The sequence below is a fragment of the Anas platyrhynchos genome, chromosome 1 (assembly GCF_047663525.1).
Source record: "Anas platyrhynchos isolate ZD024472 breed Pekin duck chromosome 1, IASCAAS_PekinDuck_T2T, whole genome shotgun sequence".
Taxonomy (NCBI): Eukaryota; Metazoa; Chordata; class Aves; order Anseriformes; family Anatidae; genus Anas; species Anas platyrhynchos.
In genome coordinates, this window is record NC_092587.1 from 96780342 (window position 1) to 96798471 (window position 18130).

General features: G+C 40.2%; 1 protein-coding gene across 4 annotated transcripts; it reads right to left on the reverse strand.

Annotated features, from left to right (window-relative positions):
- Nucleotides 1–13730, reverse strand: MAEL (maelstrom spermatogenic transposon silencer). 4 transcript variants are annotated; one of them, XM_072025362.1, is made up of 13 exons: nt 13595–13730; nt 13340–13537; nt 12616–12699; nt 10487–10589; nt 8539–8694; nt 7983–8024; nt 7265–7392; nt 6220–6274; nt 5544–5685; nt 4277–4339; nt 3291–3423; nt 2948–3026; nt 1–2159 (listed from the first exon to the last, which is right to left on the reverse strand). In XM_072025362.1, exons 2-13 carry the CDS (start codon nt 13469–13471, stop codon nt 2044–2046), a joined length of 1233 nt encoding a protein of 410 aa, XP_071881463.1. In that variant the 5' UTR covers nt 13472–13537; nt 13595–13730; the 3' UTR covers nt 1–2043. The 4 variants fall into 4 exon arrangements, with proteins under 4 accessions (XP_071881463.1, XP_005017679.3, XP_071881466.1 ...); XM_005017622.6 differs by having other exon boundaries at nt 13576–13668; XM_072025365.1 differs by having other exon boundaries at nt 13524–13658.
- Nucleotides 13731–18130: the final 4400 nt, after the last annotated feature.

Sequence of the window (18130 nt, forward strand, 5' to 3'; positions counted from 1 at the left end):
TGTGTTTATTAAACAAGCTTTTATTTTTCAAGGAAACAAAGATGAAGTTTCAAATTGTTCAACAGCCAGAGAAGTACAGTTCCAAAATGAAAGAACTTGCTATCATTTAGCTGTTAGGGTTCCCCTCAATATACACAGGAAGATGGATAGTAAACAGGCTACATCTAGTCTCATTATGCAGATTTTAGTTTTCATTACAAAAACACCACAGATTGTTGGTTATTATTATAATTTTATGTTATTATTATTTTATGTTACAGGTGATAAGGTGTAGACACCATGGAACCCACAGACATTATCTCTCCATTTCTGGTCAGATTCATCGTCTCAGTCTTGAAGCACAGTAGCAAAAGCTTTTATAGGTCTGTGTACTTGTACAATACTGATCAAGTATTTTAAGATTCTCTTCTTAAGAACTGAAACAGGAAACTGAAACACTGACATCTGAAAATAATCCCCAAATTACAGTTTTGTACATTTTGGTGTATCAATGCAGGAATGGCTGTCAATTATGAAACTTAAACTCAACCATATTCCACTGCAGAGAAGCCTTTACCACTAATAAGTAGACACTCTGACCCTGTTACAAGGCTTACAGATGCCTCTAAGATTGGTAAATCTCAGTCTTCAAGGTTTATTGTCCTTAATTTGCTGAAGTTTGGGAGGTAGAACAACGGCCTCAAAGCAAGGAAATACAGAATCATACAACAAAATTCAATGATACAACCAATTCTTAAGTAGGGGACATCAAAATGGCTCAGTGATCCTGTAATACTGGAAGGCAGCCCTCAAATGGCCTTAAAGCAACTTTAACGGGTTTCCAACTAAACAAGCAATTGGCCTTTTTAACATACTGATTAGCATGCTTAAGCTTATTCATAAATGTATTGACCTTTTTTTTTTTTTTTTGCCTATCATCCAAAAAGATGAGCTACTAATTTTCAGTTCCTACAAGGAATGAAATCATTTCCTCTTACAGTTAGTTGCTATGGAAATAGTATTTCACAACTGGACCTCCATTGGAACAAGATGTAAAAACAACTTAGAAAATAATCTCTTATTTTTAAGAATCAGTTGCTGAAAGGTAGTAGACAACTTCTTAGGGACTTGTCCAAGGCTTGAATCTCCATGAAATGGGACATCTAACTTCCAATGATATGTCAGTCTCCTAGTTTTTATGGCTGCTCAAATAATTATGACTGGTATCTGTCCCAGCCCTATTAAACATACAAGATTACATCTGCAGATCAATGTTTGATTTTGACATTCCTTAAAACTCAAACTTTATGTGCACATAAAAAAAAAAATAAACCCACTAAACCCAACCATTAACACCTACATTCCTTCTGAGTTTAAGGGACATTTTTTTAACTGCTGAAAACCACTGTGAAGGGGAAAATAGCCATGTTCCTGATATATACACTGTGCCTACAAAAGAACTATCAGATCAATAGAATTGCCACCATACTTTTCAAGACACTTCAAATTAAAGTAAAAAACAGCAGATTTTCTATGAATGATGACTCAAATTCTTAATGGGTGGAAGAGAGATGAAGAACAATCCTTTGAGAACATTACACTTAATTCCCTTAGAGCATCCTGTCATACCCCCATTGCTCCCCTCCACCATATTTTGAAGAGGGACTGTTATACACTGAAACTTTATCTTCCACATACAGAAGAGGGGATGGAGGTTATTAAAGAAGAAATAAAGCAAGTCACACTTGCCACTACAGAGTTCTTCTAATCCAATGACATTGTGTATTTGATCTTGAATTTGCACTCCATCCATTAAGAAACACAACTAGCATGGTATTTATTTTTAGAGCATGAAACTGCCAGGTTCGTTCAGAATGTCTTGCTGTATATAATAAACAAGATCTTTTCAAAATACATTCAATAACAGCTTTATCATTCTAACAAGAACATGAACCATCAAAGGTTGCACATAAGATGACTAACTGCAGTCTGGAGAAACTGCTGGTTGTGTTAGGGAAACGAGAAAGAAACAATGTGCAGCTGTCCTGGACATAAAGAAGATTTTCAATTGTTGAAGGACTTGTATAGATCAGATGTGTGTTCCAGCAATCGAGTAACCCCTCTTCCTCGGGTGGTACTTGCTCCATAAAAAGAAGTCTTCACGTCACATGGAGAATCACCTATTAAATTAAATAAAGCTTACAAATGAAATAAGCCCTCAAAGCTTGCATAAACTAATGTAATTATCCTTCATATGCTGTAAAGCTGAATGTATTCAAGAGTCCTAATGCAAGAAATGAGAGCCATGTTCTGTCCTCCAAAAACATCAAGTCCACGATATCACAATTTATAATTGGAACAGTTTCAGCATTTAATTCAGTATGTATTTTCCATGCAGAAAATAAGCTGCAAACTCAGAATTTTTACTTGTCTTAAACTCTATTCTGTTCCTCTCTGAAGATCAACCATGAATTGCCCAAATGAACTGCGTGCACATGCTTTTTATTAGGAACATCTTAGCTCCAAAAAGATGACCTTAAATAAGCAGTTTTTAAAAGCCATGTTGTAACAGAATACTTACAACAGATATCAGCTGAATTTGCACATGACTTAAGAGCAAAAGAGTGTTTTAAAGATGGCCCTGCCGCAAAGCACCTATGCATGTAAGAAGGGACTTCACATAACAGGAAAATGAGAGTTTAAGTCAGATAGCAACATTTTTAAAGAAAACTAAGTTTGGATAGACTTTCTGACCATAAGTTTCTGTCCAGTAAGAAAAGGGCAGTTCTATCATCTTCAGAAGTTGAATGATATCTGCAACTGTATAATCTCTATAGTAAGCTCATGCAGAGCTAAATAACCTTTACATCACTGACAGACATCTTCTCTACCCAGAAATTTGAAAAACAGCAATTGGATTAAGTTTAAATACCCTTTCCCTTTATAAATGGAGAAATCTCAAACTCACAACTAGAAGGGACATGTTCTTGATCCTGACTTGGAGAAGTAGCGTATCTGTCATACCGAGAACTCTCAGCCTTCATTTTCTGTATGAAGAAACAAACATGTAAAACAATAGATTTGTCTTCCAAAATGAAATATGCCCAGCTATTCATGATACCTAGGAGTTACAGTCAAAATTGACCACAAAAAATAGCTCATCTACAGATTTTTTCTCAGTTTGCCTAGTACACTACACAGAAGACAGCATCCAAAATGAAAACAGATCTTCTGAAATCAGCCAGTTTGTTCTGTCTAAAACACCCAAGTTAACTAGAAATAATACAGGAAACTAATTTAAAGAAACTGACCTGAAAACGTCCAGCATCCAGTATTACCCTATTGATATTTCTATTTCCACTGGAATCGCAGTCTTGAAGAGGTAGGTGAGTGGCTGTCAGTGGGACTCCATACACACCAGCCAAAGATTTACTGATGCAATAACTTGACCAAGAAAATAAAGAAATCAAGAGAAGTTTTGTTAAGAGGGATGTAGTGCTTAACAGAAGCACAGCATTCTTAGTTCATCACAGCCACAGACTGTGATGTATGGAGATGACAGAGGGCAGGGTGTTGTCACAGAAGCTAGATAGTGACCCTGCATCCTTCTAAGACCACCAGCCTATTCTACAACTACACCTGAAATTAACACAACTGTTTCCCTACGCTATTAAATGCAGCCACTTAATGTGAAAATAAAGTTTCTGGCAAGGCACAGTATACGTAACAGGAGGGTTTTTTACATGAAAGACTACTCATTACTATTTCTCACAAATAGTGTTATTACTATTGACCAAGACCTTTAATTGCATTTGTTTCCACAATTACTTACTTGCTTTTCCCCCTTCCACCTAACAGATTAGGTAAGCTTATGCAGATACATTGTATGTAGAACAGTATGAAAATATCAGAAGTAGAGATGGACTAAAATAAACTGAGAATTTCCCACCAAACAAGTTTATTAAACATCTGAAGAAAAATAGCAAGTTTTAACATTAATAGCATCTCTCCCAATTCTCCAGTAGTAAGTGGAGGTAGCGATAGGACAAATACAAACCAAGTGATAGACGCTACTATCACAGACATTACACTACATTTAAATGCTAATACAGCATAAAACATACAAACAAAAATTAAAGCCACAAATAGAAAAGACCTGGAGGAAGAAGGATTAAATAAAGCTTGAGATTTAGAACCACAGTGCTCAAAGCAGTCACAAAAGCCAGAGCCAAGAAGCACATGTCTATAACAAAATGAAGAATTGTCATACTGTAGGTAACTCCTGTACAATACTCACGCAATTTTCTTACAAGATGCCAAAGCACAGAAAAGTATACCATTTTCTTCATGCCACTTGCACCTACATAAAAATGAAGTTCACAGGTCTATTACAGAAGTACCATTAATCAATGCAAATAGTTGGTATGGTCAGAAGGAACAGGAGCCAACATTCAAGATGTTATATTTTCTCTCAGTGAAAATATACAGTTTAAATTTCACATAGGATCAGCACTCAGTAACAAAGATTTGGTTTATGTAAAGCCAAAAACCATGCTTAAGTAGCGTTTTTTTTTTTACACTGGGGTGGGAGGGAAAAGGAAGACGAGAGAATCCTATGAGATAAATGGAATTTAAAAGTAACAATTAGAAACTTCCCATTAAAGTGGGATAGCTCCTCTAAGTATGAGCAACCCCACCTCCTCCTGCAAATGCATGTTTTAAAGTACACTTTTCCATTCCATTCTTGAAAAGGTCTCCCACTACTGTGATGATACTCATGGAAATGGAAAAATGCCTGACAATACAGATGTAAAGAGTGACACTGATTTACAAGTGATCTCAAAATCCACACCGTAAGCAGACTAGGAATAAGTTTTAGTTGGTTTAAAAAAAGATCATATTACTAGTTCTTACTTAAAACAGTAAGAGTAAGAAGTTCAGGTATGTATCTAAGTAAACTACATCAGTGCTAAATATTCCCCTGCAACACCACTAACTACATATTGTTTCTTCGTAGAAACACAAGGATCTGAAAGGAGCAAAAATTCTGTTCAAGACATGTAGGGAAAGAAACAAAACACCAATCTGACAAAGTAAGTGCATTCCAGAGCTGTACAAAGAGCATTCCTTCAGGAGGAAAGATCTCACTTAACTCTTAAGCTTAAGAATTTGATTACTGCCACTAGCATGCATACCTAGGCCTTCATCACAGTTGCAGCATGAGGTACATAGTAACAGCTAGCGTCCCATCCTAATTACAATTTAGATTCTGAATATTCTCACTTCCATGATTTCCAGTTAAGTATCACAATATATTTAATTCCCTTTTTTAACCCTCCTTTAAATTAGGCCCCAGACTCAGCATGTGAAAGCTAATCTTCACACTTTTTTTTTTTTTGAAAAACATGGATTTCACATTTCCTATTGCAGTCACACTGTGACAAAAAGCATTTCTGATTAGAAGTTTGCTGAAGATTTTAGGCTAGTAGTGCATAAACTGTATGTAGGACACCAAGACATGTCAAAGTAATACCCATTTCCACAAAAAAAAGAAGCCAACATACCTGGTATTACTGGAAAAATCCCACAAGACAGCATCTAGCTCTCTACACACCCAAGTCTTGGATGGCTCTTTTTGATATTTCTTCTGGTACAGTTTTATTACCAGGTCTTCCACAGTAAGAAGCTCCAGATGGCTCTCAATGCCTGTAGCTCAGAGGAGATCCAGGTCAGAACAGAAAAGCCAGCTGAGCAGAATGTTCACACTTTTCAGCTAGTCCTTGTTCACTATTCAGCCTCTTCACTGAACCTCAAAGCTAATGTAAACCTCAACAAATTATTCATTCCACCAGTGGTATTAGTAACATTTGGCTTCCTAGCAAAGCAGGTCCTGTATTCCCACAATTTTCTCTTCCTCAGTAATTATATAGCCTACCTACAGGCCATCTTTCCTCAGAAGCTGTTAGTTTTCCCATCTATTACCACACACATCTTCACAGTAATCTCACTGTCACTGCTGCTCCTTTAACTGGCTGAGCAAGAAACAGTGCATTGTTCTGTGGATGTGCTCATTACCCAGTTAGCTGACTGACCACACAGTAGTTATTTGGAGGAAAAGAAGAGGGAGTAGCATACCAAGTAGTTCTAGCTATCAGTACCAGCTTTTATGAAACCTTTGAGACCTGAACTCCTGACTAATCCGTGATTACATAATAAGGCCCAAACAGGTTGATTTCCCACCTGCTACACTAGCCATTCGTTCAAGACACCAGGTTACTCGGAATCTGTCATCAGCCTAGAGAAAAGAAAATTTCAGTCACTTTCAAGAAGTATATACAAGTAAAGTATAGAATTTTGACATCTGCAACACCTCTGGCTGCACCTTAAGTAGTCACCTCCAAAACAAAAGACCGTGTTTGTGTACAACCTTCCTGAAAATTCCCTTGACTTGGGATCTAATAGCAAGGCAGACTTACAACCAAACCTTAGGAGAAATTTGACCGACATCTGGGAACAAGTTAACAGTTAACCCATGCTACAGCTATTTCCACTAACTGCTGTATAGTATTTTTGCATCCACATTTCTTCAGAGTCCTGTATTTATGGATGGAACCCAAGATCTTGATCCTCTTCTCCTGTTATGAATTAGCATCAGGCTTCAATAGAATGAAAACAGTCATCATGAAGCTTGAACTCCTCTGAACCCCAATGTTTTGTTTCACACACTGGCAACTCAGTGAAACAAGTAAATTAAGATTTATGGTATTCTCATGGCAAAAAAAAAAAAAAAAGACATTAAAATGTGAAAACAGCCCTAGAAAAGCCGGATTATTTGACTAATAATATTCAACACAATCAATTTAAGTAGTCTTAAAAACCCTTAACCTAAGTCAAAACATTAGACTACACTGGAGCCAGACATGCAGGCTGAAAACAACAAGGCAAAAAACTCAGTCTAATTTATAAAACCACTAGTTTCTTTTCCTAAACAGTAGGAGTACATGTGAGTGGGTGGGTGTGGGAGAAAAAACAAAAAAGGAATTCTGCTTATTCAGGCTCCCTATTGCTTTTTGTTAATGAAAAAAGCCGGAATCACTAAAAGAAAGTTAAAAATGACTCAACTTTTTAAAACGGGACTGCTTCTTCCTATACTAGAACTCGGAAATCCCCCTCCCTGCCCCAACAAGCTGACTATGGTTTAGAGCGAAGTCTCTCCCTTGATTGTCCAGTGGAAGAAAATTTACAGATTTCAATTTAGAGTGCCTTACTTTGACCTTGACCATACCCTGCAGAAAAAGCGAGGCCAACCACCTCCGTCTGGCTGGGCAAACTCGAGAAGTTCACGTAAGACAACTGGGTAACAGGTACGTGAAAGATGAAATCCAGATATAGGGATCTTATGAGTGGCATCACCTAATGAAGGTAGAAGGGGGGGGGAGTTATGAGAAATCATTCTTTAAATGATACAGTCCCACCCAACCTCCCTTTGTATCTTTTTATATACATGCATGTACACACACACACCTCTTCTCTACAGGCAGCATCTGTGATATCCGTGATTAAACTATCAAAACCTTGCTTCCGACAGCAAAAGACTAGTTGGTCTGGGCTGTGAGCAGACACGCACACTTACTCCCTCTTAAAAGGCCATTATCTAAATATTTGACATAGGGTAACATGGGCCAAGTTTGCTCCTTCTGCACAAAAGGGGAGGAAGTGTACTAACAGAAACAACCTGGAATGTATAAACACTGCTTAAGAGCACAAGGGAAACAAGGCAGTCAAGAGCTCTGCCATTTGTGGATACAAGAAACTTGCAAAGTGACTGCAACAAGCTGTTCTATCACCCCTTTTTTGTCAAAACTTGAGATGAAGTTCCCAGAAAGAGAAACCAGGAAAGAACCTCCCAGAAGGAGATGTACAAAACAAGTAGATATAGATCAGATAAGCCAAGTCTCAAACTGAACACCCTTGCATACCACTCTTCCTCTATTGATACTCACTAGCAGTCTGGCAGTGGTACCGAAAACCACGTGGTGGTACTTCTGCAGAAAAGCATAAGGGAGGGGAGAAAAAGAACAACCATCATCCAGCACCACCATGACAGATCCATAACTCCAAACTATGCACCACATTTTGATTTAGAGAATGGAACAGCTTCATCTTCCCCTGTGGCCTTGTACAAGTACCACAGCTATTTTTGAAAAAATTATTTTCAGTTGTATGTATCTGAGAAAAAAGTATATATTGTATAGCATTTATGTTTAGGTCCAAGACATACGTTCCTTGCATGAAATACAGAGCACAAATATCAGAAGTGCCTTATGGATTTACTCGACCCTCCTTGAAGCTTCATGCAGTTCTAGCACTTAAGTACATCTTCAGAAAAAAACAGCACTGCTCAGATATTGTGAGTAGAAGTCCAATCACTTACAGTCAAATAAATAAACCTGTCTTAATACCAGAAATCTAATCTGGGCAGCAGCAACTGACATTAAATAGCCTCCCTCTTATTGCAGAAGATGAACTCTTTGTTGTCTACCCTTCTTTGGAAATCACCTGGATCTATGAAGTGATGGAAGTCAGCCATTATGCCGTCCTGCAGGGAGTACTTGACACACCCAATCTCACAAGGAAGGAAGCGCTGGTCACAGTGGGATGGCAGCTTGCCATGACTGTAAATGTTCAGGAAATAGAAGATGTCTGCAACCACAGCTGAGAGGAAAAAAAAAATAACAATTTTCAGAAGAGTAACTAGAGGTTACAGCAAGCCATCCTGGAGTCACCTCATCCAGTGAAAACTTTTGTGCACTTTGTCATAGAACTGAGTAAAGTAGGGTAATGACCAAGGGAAGCACACAGATGGAGAAAGACATGTGAGATGACAAGGTAACTGATACTTATGCAAGAGTTGGGCATATCGGTAGTCTATTATTCCTTATTATGATAGTCTTATTCTCCTACAGGGTGAGGAGACCTAAAATCATGTTGCTAACTGGAAAGCAGCATTGCAAGCTCAATTCATTAAGTTAGATCAGTTAAGTGAGCTGGTACTAACCTACAGTACAAGGAGATGGGAAGAATTCTACTAAGGATCACTTCTCACTAAATGAACTCCTAAAGAAGGTAAAAATACCCAAGGAAAGCATAAGAAAAAATTATCTACTGTGAAAAATACTATACACCCTAAAGCTTAATGTTCAATGAATGCCACATAACATTCCCAATGAAGTTTTAAAATATTTATTTAATCCCTACGCTTACGTTCTGCCCCTTACCAAAAAAGGTTATTTATTCTACTATATAGGGAGAACTATATAGTGAGGTATTATCTGTCTTTTTAAACACAGAAATGATGTTGTGGGTCAGATTTTATGGAATTCAACACCATCTGTCCTAAATTTGAATTCTGGTGCTCTCTTGCATGGGTCTTAATTTCTGCAAGCTCCAGGATTGATACCTCTTAGGTGCAACTGCTTTCCTTATGAAAAAATGGATATAGGTATGGACAACCATGCAGAATTTTTACTGAGAAATATTAAGGAGCATCATCATAAAATGCATCTCGGTTGTCCCTTAACTTTCAACTGAATAAGAGCAGTTATGCTCTTATATATTATTTATATATAATATAATATATATATATTAAGCATGGATTCTGGCAGAGAGCGAACTAACAGGTGTTACGCTTTTTAAATTGAGCTACTCTTCCCTGACACTCTATAACCATGAAAATATTGAGAACAGTTCAAGGGGCTTCTTAAGTAAAAAGCTTGAGCAGAGACATAAGCAAACAGTACAGAAATAGCTTACATTAAGTGGCTGATTAACTTACCTTGTAAGCACTACCATTTTACCATTTTTGAGAAAAAAATGATTACTTGTTGGGGAAATATTGCAGATGTGTTAATTACTCAATTCCAATCAAAACATCCACTTGAAGACAAGGTAAATATAGGAAAAGTTTAGGTTTCAAGAGTTCTTTCAACAAACCAGGATGTTATAAAAGCATTGACCAAGTACGTATCCACTCTTATTCTCCCAAAGAGGCAAGGTCATCATTTTCTCTAACACTTGGTAGATATCAAAGCTCAAACTTTGTACAATTTCTCACTCTTTGAACATGGCAGAAGCATTCCTTTATTCTGAAGTTGGATTACCCTTGTAAGTTACAAATGTCAGAATGATCTTTTTCTTAAAAGCCTTGAAAGAATTGTAAAGAAAGTATTAGTAGCTGTACAACCACTAAGCTAAGGAAAAAAAACCACCAGAGGATAGAATTATTTCAGGCAAGGCAGAAGGACATTTGCACTGACTTCTCTCAATGCAATGAAAAAGTTTTTATTTTTTTCCTGCAGGCCTACACCATTACTTTAAGAACAAACACACACTTGACACGGAGAGCTATTGAAAAAAATTAAAATGTCCTTTGTATAGGTACCACTCAGAATATCTGTAAAAAGCAAGCTTTTATCAAACAGAATCAACTACTGTAAGATTAGTATACCCTGATCACTCTTCCACGACACAGCAGAGGCATCAGGAAAAGAAGTAACTCTGTGTACCACAGTGGTCAGACAGCTAGGTGCTGGTTGATCCAGATTAGGCATCTGAAAAAGATAAAATAATTAAAAATCAGTCTACTAACTGCCAGTAAAATCCCTCACCTCGTTCTATTAGAGGAAGACCTTATGTCCATTACTAGTCATGGCTACATGGAACAAATCTATCATTTACGTACAATTGTCTGTGTACTTGCAGACTGGGACAGCAAGATTTCTCTTCCAACAAAGGATAGCTGTCTAAATACCTTGGCTAACTCACAACTGGAAAGAACCACAGCTATTTAGTTAAAATCTAATACAAGTATAAAAATCTTAATTTTGTTAGGTTCAACTACTTGTTGCACAGGAGGAAGTCTTTCCAACTGGAATTTCAAACAATACATAAACTTGATTAAAAAGTTTGCCACATACATTATTTGTCTTTGACTAGGAATAGCATTCATGAAAACCTGGTAAAGCCTCAATTCATCAGACTGCTCCGGTACAGAGCAAGTAAGAGGGGCTCACAGGCCTGTTAAGTAGAATATTGCACATTCATGCATGCTTTTAAGAAGGCAGGGAGATTTGGGCATCTGCCTAGGCACATGACAGGCTTACAGGATTCAATCATTCAAGGCCCAAATTGTGAATAATATCCACATCTAGGTACACAAATTCCAGATAATCATCTTTGCCTGACAAGCTCTCATAGTTATCAGTTTAAGCTATTTAAAAGGAGGAATTAGTCCCACCCATGTTAGCTTTGGTCATCTTCAAAAGTTGACCAAGACCATTCACTATGCAAAATAACTGTAGTTTCCTGTGTACCCAAGTGCAAGTAATAAAATGAGATCACAGTTCCAAATGCACAGTCCTGTATTTCCACTGTCAGGCAATGAGGATGATGTGCTTTATTTTAGTAAAGCAATTATTCTTTTCCTGATTAAAGCTTTCTAAAATGCTACTTCGTGTTGAACGAAATACACATCTCCATTTATGACTTAGTTGTTTCGTGTTGCTCTCCATTATGTATGAACATTTAACTTCATTAATTATACACCCCTCACCTGCTAAAAATAACACGATCATATTTTAAGTCTTTTCCTATGCAGGCCCCCAAATCTGAAGACACTGCCTAACATGTTCTTACTAGTCCAAATTAGTTAACTCAACTAATCCAGATTTACTAGTTACTCCAAACTACAGTCATCCTACCATTCTCTCTGTCACGTTAGCACTTCCATGTCCCAAGATTTACCCTCACCAGTAATTCATGGCCTGTATACAGTAATACAGAATGAAGAAGTAAATTATCCACATACTGAATCAGGCTCTTTGCTTTGACATAGAAGTTTTTATGCTGACAACCAAGACAGGAATAAAATAAGCTTTGTGCCACCTCACATAATTCAAACTCCAAGGAAAACTTCAGGGACCTGCTGGGAGAGTGCTATAAGCTGCACATTGGTGTAGTCAGAAAACTAACTACTAACTCCTACATTGAGATTTTGTCCTTCACCACTATTTTCTCCATAATCAAACCAATCTAAAACTAATGGCAAGCATTTTTTTTTGTTTTTTTGTGTGTGTGCAGGCTGTAACATTTCATTGACCTGGTCCACCACTGAGCCCCTCACTCAATAACACCAAATCAGCTGGTTGTAAAATGTACTGACTTCCAGGCTATCAGACAAGTATGACCTAAATTAAGGACATCCACAAAGCAAAGGTAACACAAACCTGTGACTAAAAACCATGCTAATTTACCATATTATAAATAAAACACATTTTAAATCAGACACTGCAAAATACTGCTAAACATAAAACTAAGCCATTAGAGAACAACATTTTAGTAGCTAAAGGGGTACAGAAGAACAAGCTGTGGTTATTTAAAGAGGTACAGAGTACTCCCACCAGCAAGTCACACCAGAACAATTTTCTGTTTAAATTTCACAATACTTCAGGCTACCACATCAGCCATAATTTCCAGAAGTCTGAGGTTAAAAGTACAGGTAATCTCCTATAACATCCCACCTTGCCAAACCCAAGCAACACTTCACTTCCCAAAAGGTGTTAATTTCTGAGCATTTACCTCCTTTTTTGTCTTCTGTGATTTCTTTTTCTTCCACTTTTGAGCCCTCTCATTATATGCCATTTTTTCCTCTTCTGTCAGCAACTTGAAAGAAAGCCGATTATTAAGAAGTTTTTACTACTTCCTTCTAGTAGTTACACAAATCAAGTGTTTTACACTGTTTTTCAAAAGGAAGCTATCAATACTTTGCAAAAATTGCTAACTGGTATCATCAAATCAAGCATTTTGGGCAGCTCTGTCTCTTACAAAGCCATTAAGCTTTGATTCAGAGCACCTGATGAGCACATGCACTTAGAGCACCTTCAGAAGAGGGCAAGCTGGCTCTGTCACAGCATGGAGGTCTCCTGAAGCTCCCCTCACCAGCCAGGGGTGCCACCACCCATTGCCCACAAGACAGATGTCCTCCCCTGCAGCTGCGGAGGACAGGGTGGGAGTAATTCTTAACCAAAATCAGATAGAGCTGCTCAAGGCTGAAGAGGTAATGCTGTGCTAAGCAGACAGCAGCTGGGACACCACCTAACTCCCCCTCTCACAAGCACCACCTCAGTGTTTTACCACCACACGTGCCACAATCAACTCATAGCTGTCAGTTTGCCACCACCAAGAGGTGCTGGGGCAAAATTCATACAGCTGCCCTCCCTCCTACCCCCTTCCAACAAAGCAGCATTAACCCAAAGCCTTTCTCTCCTCAAAGTAAGGCTCAGCCCAGCTCCCTCGCCCTCACCGCCCAGTCCTTGGCGCAATGTGGGATGGCGTCGGCCACACATGCCACAGGCAGCCCGCACTGCTGCAGCTTGGGCAGCTGGTCACGGGCAAACAAGTAGTAGGGGCTGGGGAAGCCCCTGGAGCACGACATGGCTGCCGCCACCTGCCTGCCCTCCTCCTCCTCCTCCTCCTCCTAGCCTCGCCTTATCCTCCTGGCCTGTCCTTATCCTCCTGGCCTGTCCTTATCCTCCTGGCCTGTCCTTGTCCTCCTGGCCTGTCCTTGTCCTCCAGGCCTGCCCTTGCTGCTGGCAACCACCGTTTGCTGTGGGAGTGGGCTGGGTTCCTAACACACGTTTTATAGGGGCGGTGGGCAGGGCAGGTGGCCGTCATGCCCAGCCGCTCCCCCGGGAGGCGGTGACAGCCCACAGCAGCAGAGTGTGTTCCTTGCCACAGCAGCAGAGAGTGGCAGGTGGCATTTTGTTTTGTTTTGTTATGTTTTCTGCTGCATTGTTTGGGGTTGCGAGCATTCCTCTCCCTAATGTCCGGTTCAATAGGTCTTCCGGCATCTGCCGAGATGGAAACACAATAAAAATGCAGTGTGTTATTGCCAGTGACCACATGCGGTCCTCGGCTGGTGCTGGCACTGCGTTCCTGCCTGGAAACGAAGGCTTCCCCGGGATGCACTTTGCTCTGCCTGGGCTGGGGTCACCCCCTGCTCTTGGCTCAAACTCCCCTGGAGGAGCCGTACTCCTGCTGCTCCTGGCAGCACCGTGTAGTAAGAGGCCTGTTGTGGCCTGGGGGAAGTACCTGCAACCAGTAGTAAGCAATGATCCCTGCGTATTCCCCTAAGTCCCACATACATCTGGTGCCATGCATTGTGGATATGTAATTCAAGTCTTCTGTTTCTTTTATTTGCTTACATGTACAAACATCTGTATTCATAAGTGAGCGTAGTGACTCTGTAAGGATTTTACTAAATTTAATATGTAACATTATTCAGAGTGGGAAGGTATAGGGGTATATTTTTAATTTGAAAAATCAGTATATTGCCACTTTGTGAGGGTGGGGAGCCTGCCTTTTGAATTTTTGCAAGAACTTGGTGCAAGCTATTGCTGCCATTGAACACCAGCTTGTCCTGTAGGGATGGGCACTGCTGACAAGGTGCTTGCCCTGCAGCCTCCATGATCACCCTGAGCTCCTGCCTTGCCTTTCCTTCTGGAACAGCCTGGCTCTTGCTGCTCCCTGACAGTGACCTCAGGAGGAGCTGGTGCTCAGTGAGACAGGATCAGGATGATGTGCCTGCTCTGACACATCCAGTAGCACTCAAAATGCTGCCAGGGCCCGGATTTCTGGGTGAGAATATGGGGTGACAGATAACAGGAGTGGAGGCCCTCACAGGAGGGATACAGGAGGGAATGGGGGAGAAGTGAAGACCAGCTTCACACCAGAGGCCTGGGTTTAGTTTTGAGATACGTAGCAGAAGAGTGGAGGAGGTGAGGGAGCATGCATATGCTTGGAAAGGCAGACTTGCACTTGCTTATTACAAAATACTTTGGGAGCGCATATTTTGCAAAACTGTGAAAGCTGTCCAGACTTTCATCTATCTCATTGACATAATTGACATTTCCTTCACTGAAAGTTTGCATACTGAGCCACAGTTCACATAAAATAAAGGGTGATCTGCATCATCTTGATAGGCAGGATGAGTTGCTTCCCTCCTTAAGCTTTCTATCAATCTCTCTCAAAAAGTAAGTGATCGTGACTTGTCTTAGTGTGTTAATTTTATATATATATATATCCATAACTGGCCACAGAAGATAGTTTAATCAGTTTACAGAAGGGATTGTGAAATGTGGTTGCCTGCAGCAGAGGACCCAAAATTCAACCTGAAGCAGGGTTGCCAATGTGTCAGTGTCAGCAAAGGCTCTGATTAAATTTTGGCCATGTTTTTCTTGCCCCAGATGTGTGATATCTCCCACATTCCTCACTGTTCCTTTTGTCTTTGGGGGCCGTCTTGATGGGGGACCATCTTCAGTATGTGGTTGCAGTTCCTACAGAGCCTGCATGATGTAGCAGAACATGAACCAGCACACTACACTTATTCAGCTGACTTCAGTGAATTTACCCCAGCAATCGCAATAAAGATGGATGGTACAGCCTTGACTTGGAAGATTCTTTCCCATCCTCTATTCCAGAGTCCTTTTGAATTTACTGTAAATTTGGACATGAGGATATAAAACAGTGACGAAGACTTCAATGCATTTCATTGGAAAACTGCTTTTTCCCTTCAGTCTGTCTGCTTTCTTCATCTTCTGGTTAGGTAACTGTGAGTCTTTATCTCCAAAGGAGGTAGCTGCTGTGTAGGCTTAGATCTTTGGCTCAGCTAATTATGTTTGTCACTGCTGGAACCACTGGCAGGTAAGGTCAGATCACATAGCTCTTGCATCTTACTAGTGGCTGGTTTCCTCTGAGGGTTAAAAAATGCTGGTGCAGTTTAGTCTTCTGGAGGCTTTTCTGTCTTGCTCAAATCCAATGAAACGATCTGTTTTATGCTGCCTATGAAGCACTTACTTACTGAATTTGCTGTTAAATTTACAGGAGGAGCCAATCACATTGTTAAAAACATGTGAAGTCATAAAGTAAAGTCAATGAGAATAGAAGATCATGTTTAAAGTCACTGTCATTCTTGTGGAAAATTACTTGTATCCAGGACTAGTCCTTGATACGTTAGTTTAAATCTCTGAAGAGAGACTGCAAGAAATAACTTATATCTTTTAAATACAAACTTCTGCAGAGTCTATTTTTTTAGCCAGAAAGGCGAATATTGCTGTTGTGTTACTGTATGAGTTGTTGCTAGGAGTACATCTGTGCACAGTTGCTTTATTTTCCTTCACACCATGTTCTTTTCTTATGTGCAATTTTGTGACCCACCCTCTAAGAGCCCATCCTCTTAAAAAAATTAGATAATGTGTGCATCAACTCTTTAAAGAAGACAAGACTCCACTAATAGCTCTCCTAGGGCTAGAGGTGTGGTTGGAAAATAAAATTCATAAGCAGTGAAGAGAAAGGATTATCCTACGTGGATTTGGGAGAGAGAAAAAAGAGGGAAAAGGTCATCTTTGGAGCACCATGTCATCAGTATTCTTGGCTGGGACCCTGGGGAGCTCCCTGTGTTTTAACTGGAGACTCATGTTTTAACTGTTTGATTGTCTGCTGTTTAACTTAGCTGGCAAAGGAGTTCTCCAGACCATTTATGGTGATTTGTAAGTCACATTGGGGCCATTCCAGGGAATAAAAGCAAGGGTTGTGCCAGTGTTTAAGTATTATTTTTTAAAGTACTTAATTCAATTAAATGACTTGATATGCCAACACCTAACTCTTAAATAGCTGGCCTTGGAAACCCAGCTCCACAACTGGGGACCTGTGCTTTCTCATCAATACATGTAGTTCGTTAGATGTCTCAAAATAGGGTCTACGTACATTGAAAGAGAAAATCTATTTGAAACTTTTCTGCCAGTAATGCATTTTCATTCATTCAGGATTCATGGCTATCATCTTCTTTCCAAGATGTGTCTTACAGTTGTTTCTTAGAAAGAACGAGCAAAGATATTCTGCACAAAACTCGTCAACATCTGCTGCTACCCAGAGATCTGCTACTTTGGGGCTAGAGCCCTGTCCCACAGAGTGGGAAATATTTGGTGTTCTCGTTAGGGAATTCGAGTGAGATCCAGTAGCCAGCTTTTCTATGGCCCTGGCCCACCCCAGTGGGTCACTTGGTTTTGTCCACTTGGGTCTCTCCAGTCACTGGCACCAAGGCACCCAGCTCCTCTGACCCATCTGAGTCTCATCGCTGGTGCTCAGATCCCTCATACACGCACATACACACAAAATACAGTCCCTCACCCAGGAAAAGAGCTAGAAATGAATTTAATTAGAAGATAGGACAGCCTGTGCTGAGCAGGCACAGGGCATGGCCAGACATATCAAACAGCAAACTGTTGACATGCAACCAGCTCTTCTTATTCTCTCATCCCTCCTTTTCCCCACACTTGTTCCTTCCCAAATCACCTAGCTCCCTCCTTTTCTCTGCTTTTGTTTCCCCCCCCTAAACATCCCATAGGAAGTCCTGTGCAATCCTGAACTGCTCTTGCCCTGCATCCCGTAATGTGTCCTATATTCCTGGGCTGCAGTCCCAAAGTTGCTGTGGTGTTGACTATCAAGTGTTTCACTCCTGAACCCAGGGGCTGTCTGAAACAGCACTGGCAGGGGTCCAGACAAGTTGTTCCTTCCCCTCAGTTCTAAATTTGGGATTCTACCTGCCCTTTTGTTCCTGTGCTTCTCTGGACTAGTGGAGGTGGGCCTTTGATGGGCTGATGGCTTTTGTGATGGGCCAGGGAGGAGCCAGGGTGGGGTATTATCTGGGCTACCCCCATGCTATTGTCTCCCTGCACTCCTTTGTGGGTGTGCAGATGAGCTTTTATCACATAATTTTGCAGTTTGTATCTTTCTCAGCCTGGTAAAGGAGCTTTTGGACCTGTGGCAGTTTCCTTGGAGAGTGATATAAAATGGGAACTTTGGCTTTCCAGTCCGGTAGTTATTACTGGTTTATATGTAGTGCATAAGCATTGCAGGAACCAGAACCTTCAAGCTGCCCCTCCCTCAGGCAAATGATTTAAGCAGTCCGCTATTAGCAGTCAGCTTTTCTCTTGGTCTTACTCCTGATATAATGAATCTTGGGTTTCTTTCTGAATGGTGTCACAACTGCAAAAGGAGTTGAGAATGCCATTCCCCTCAGCTGTGTGACTGAGGA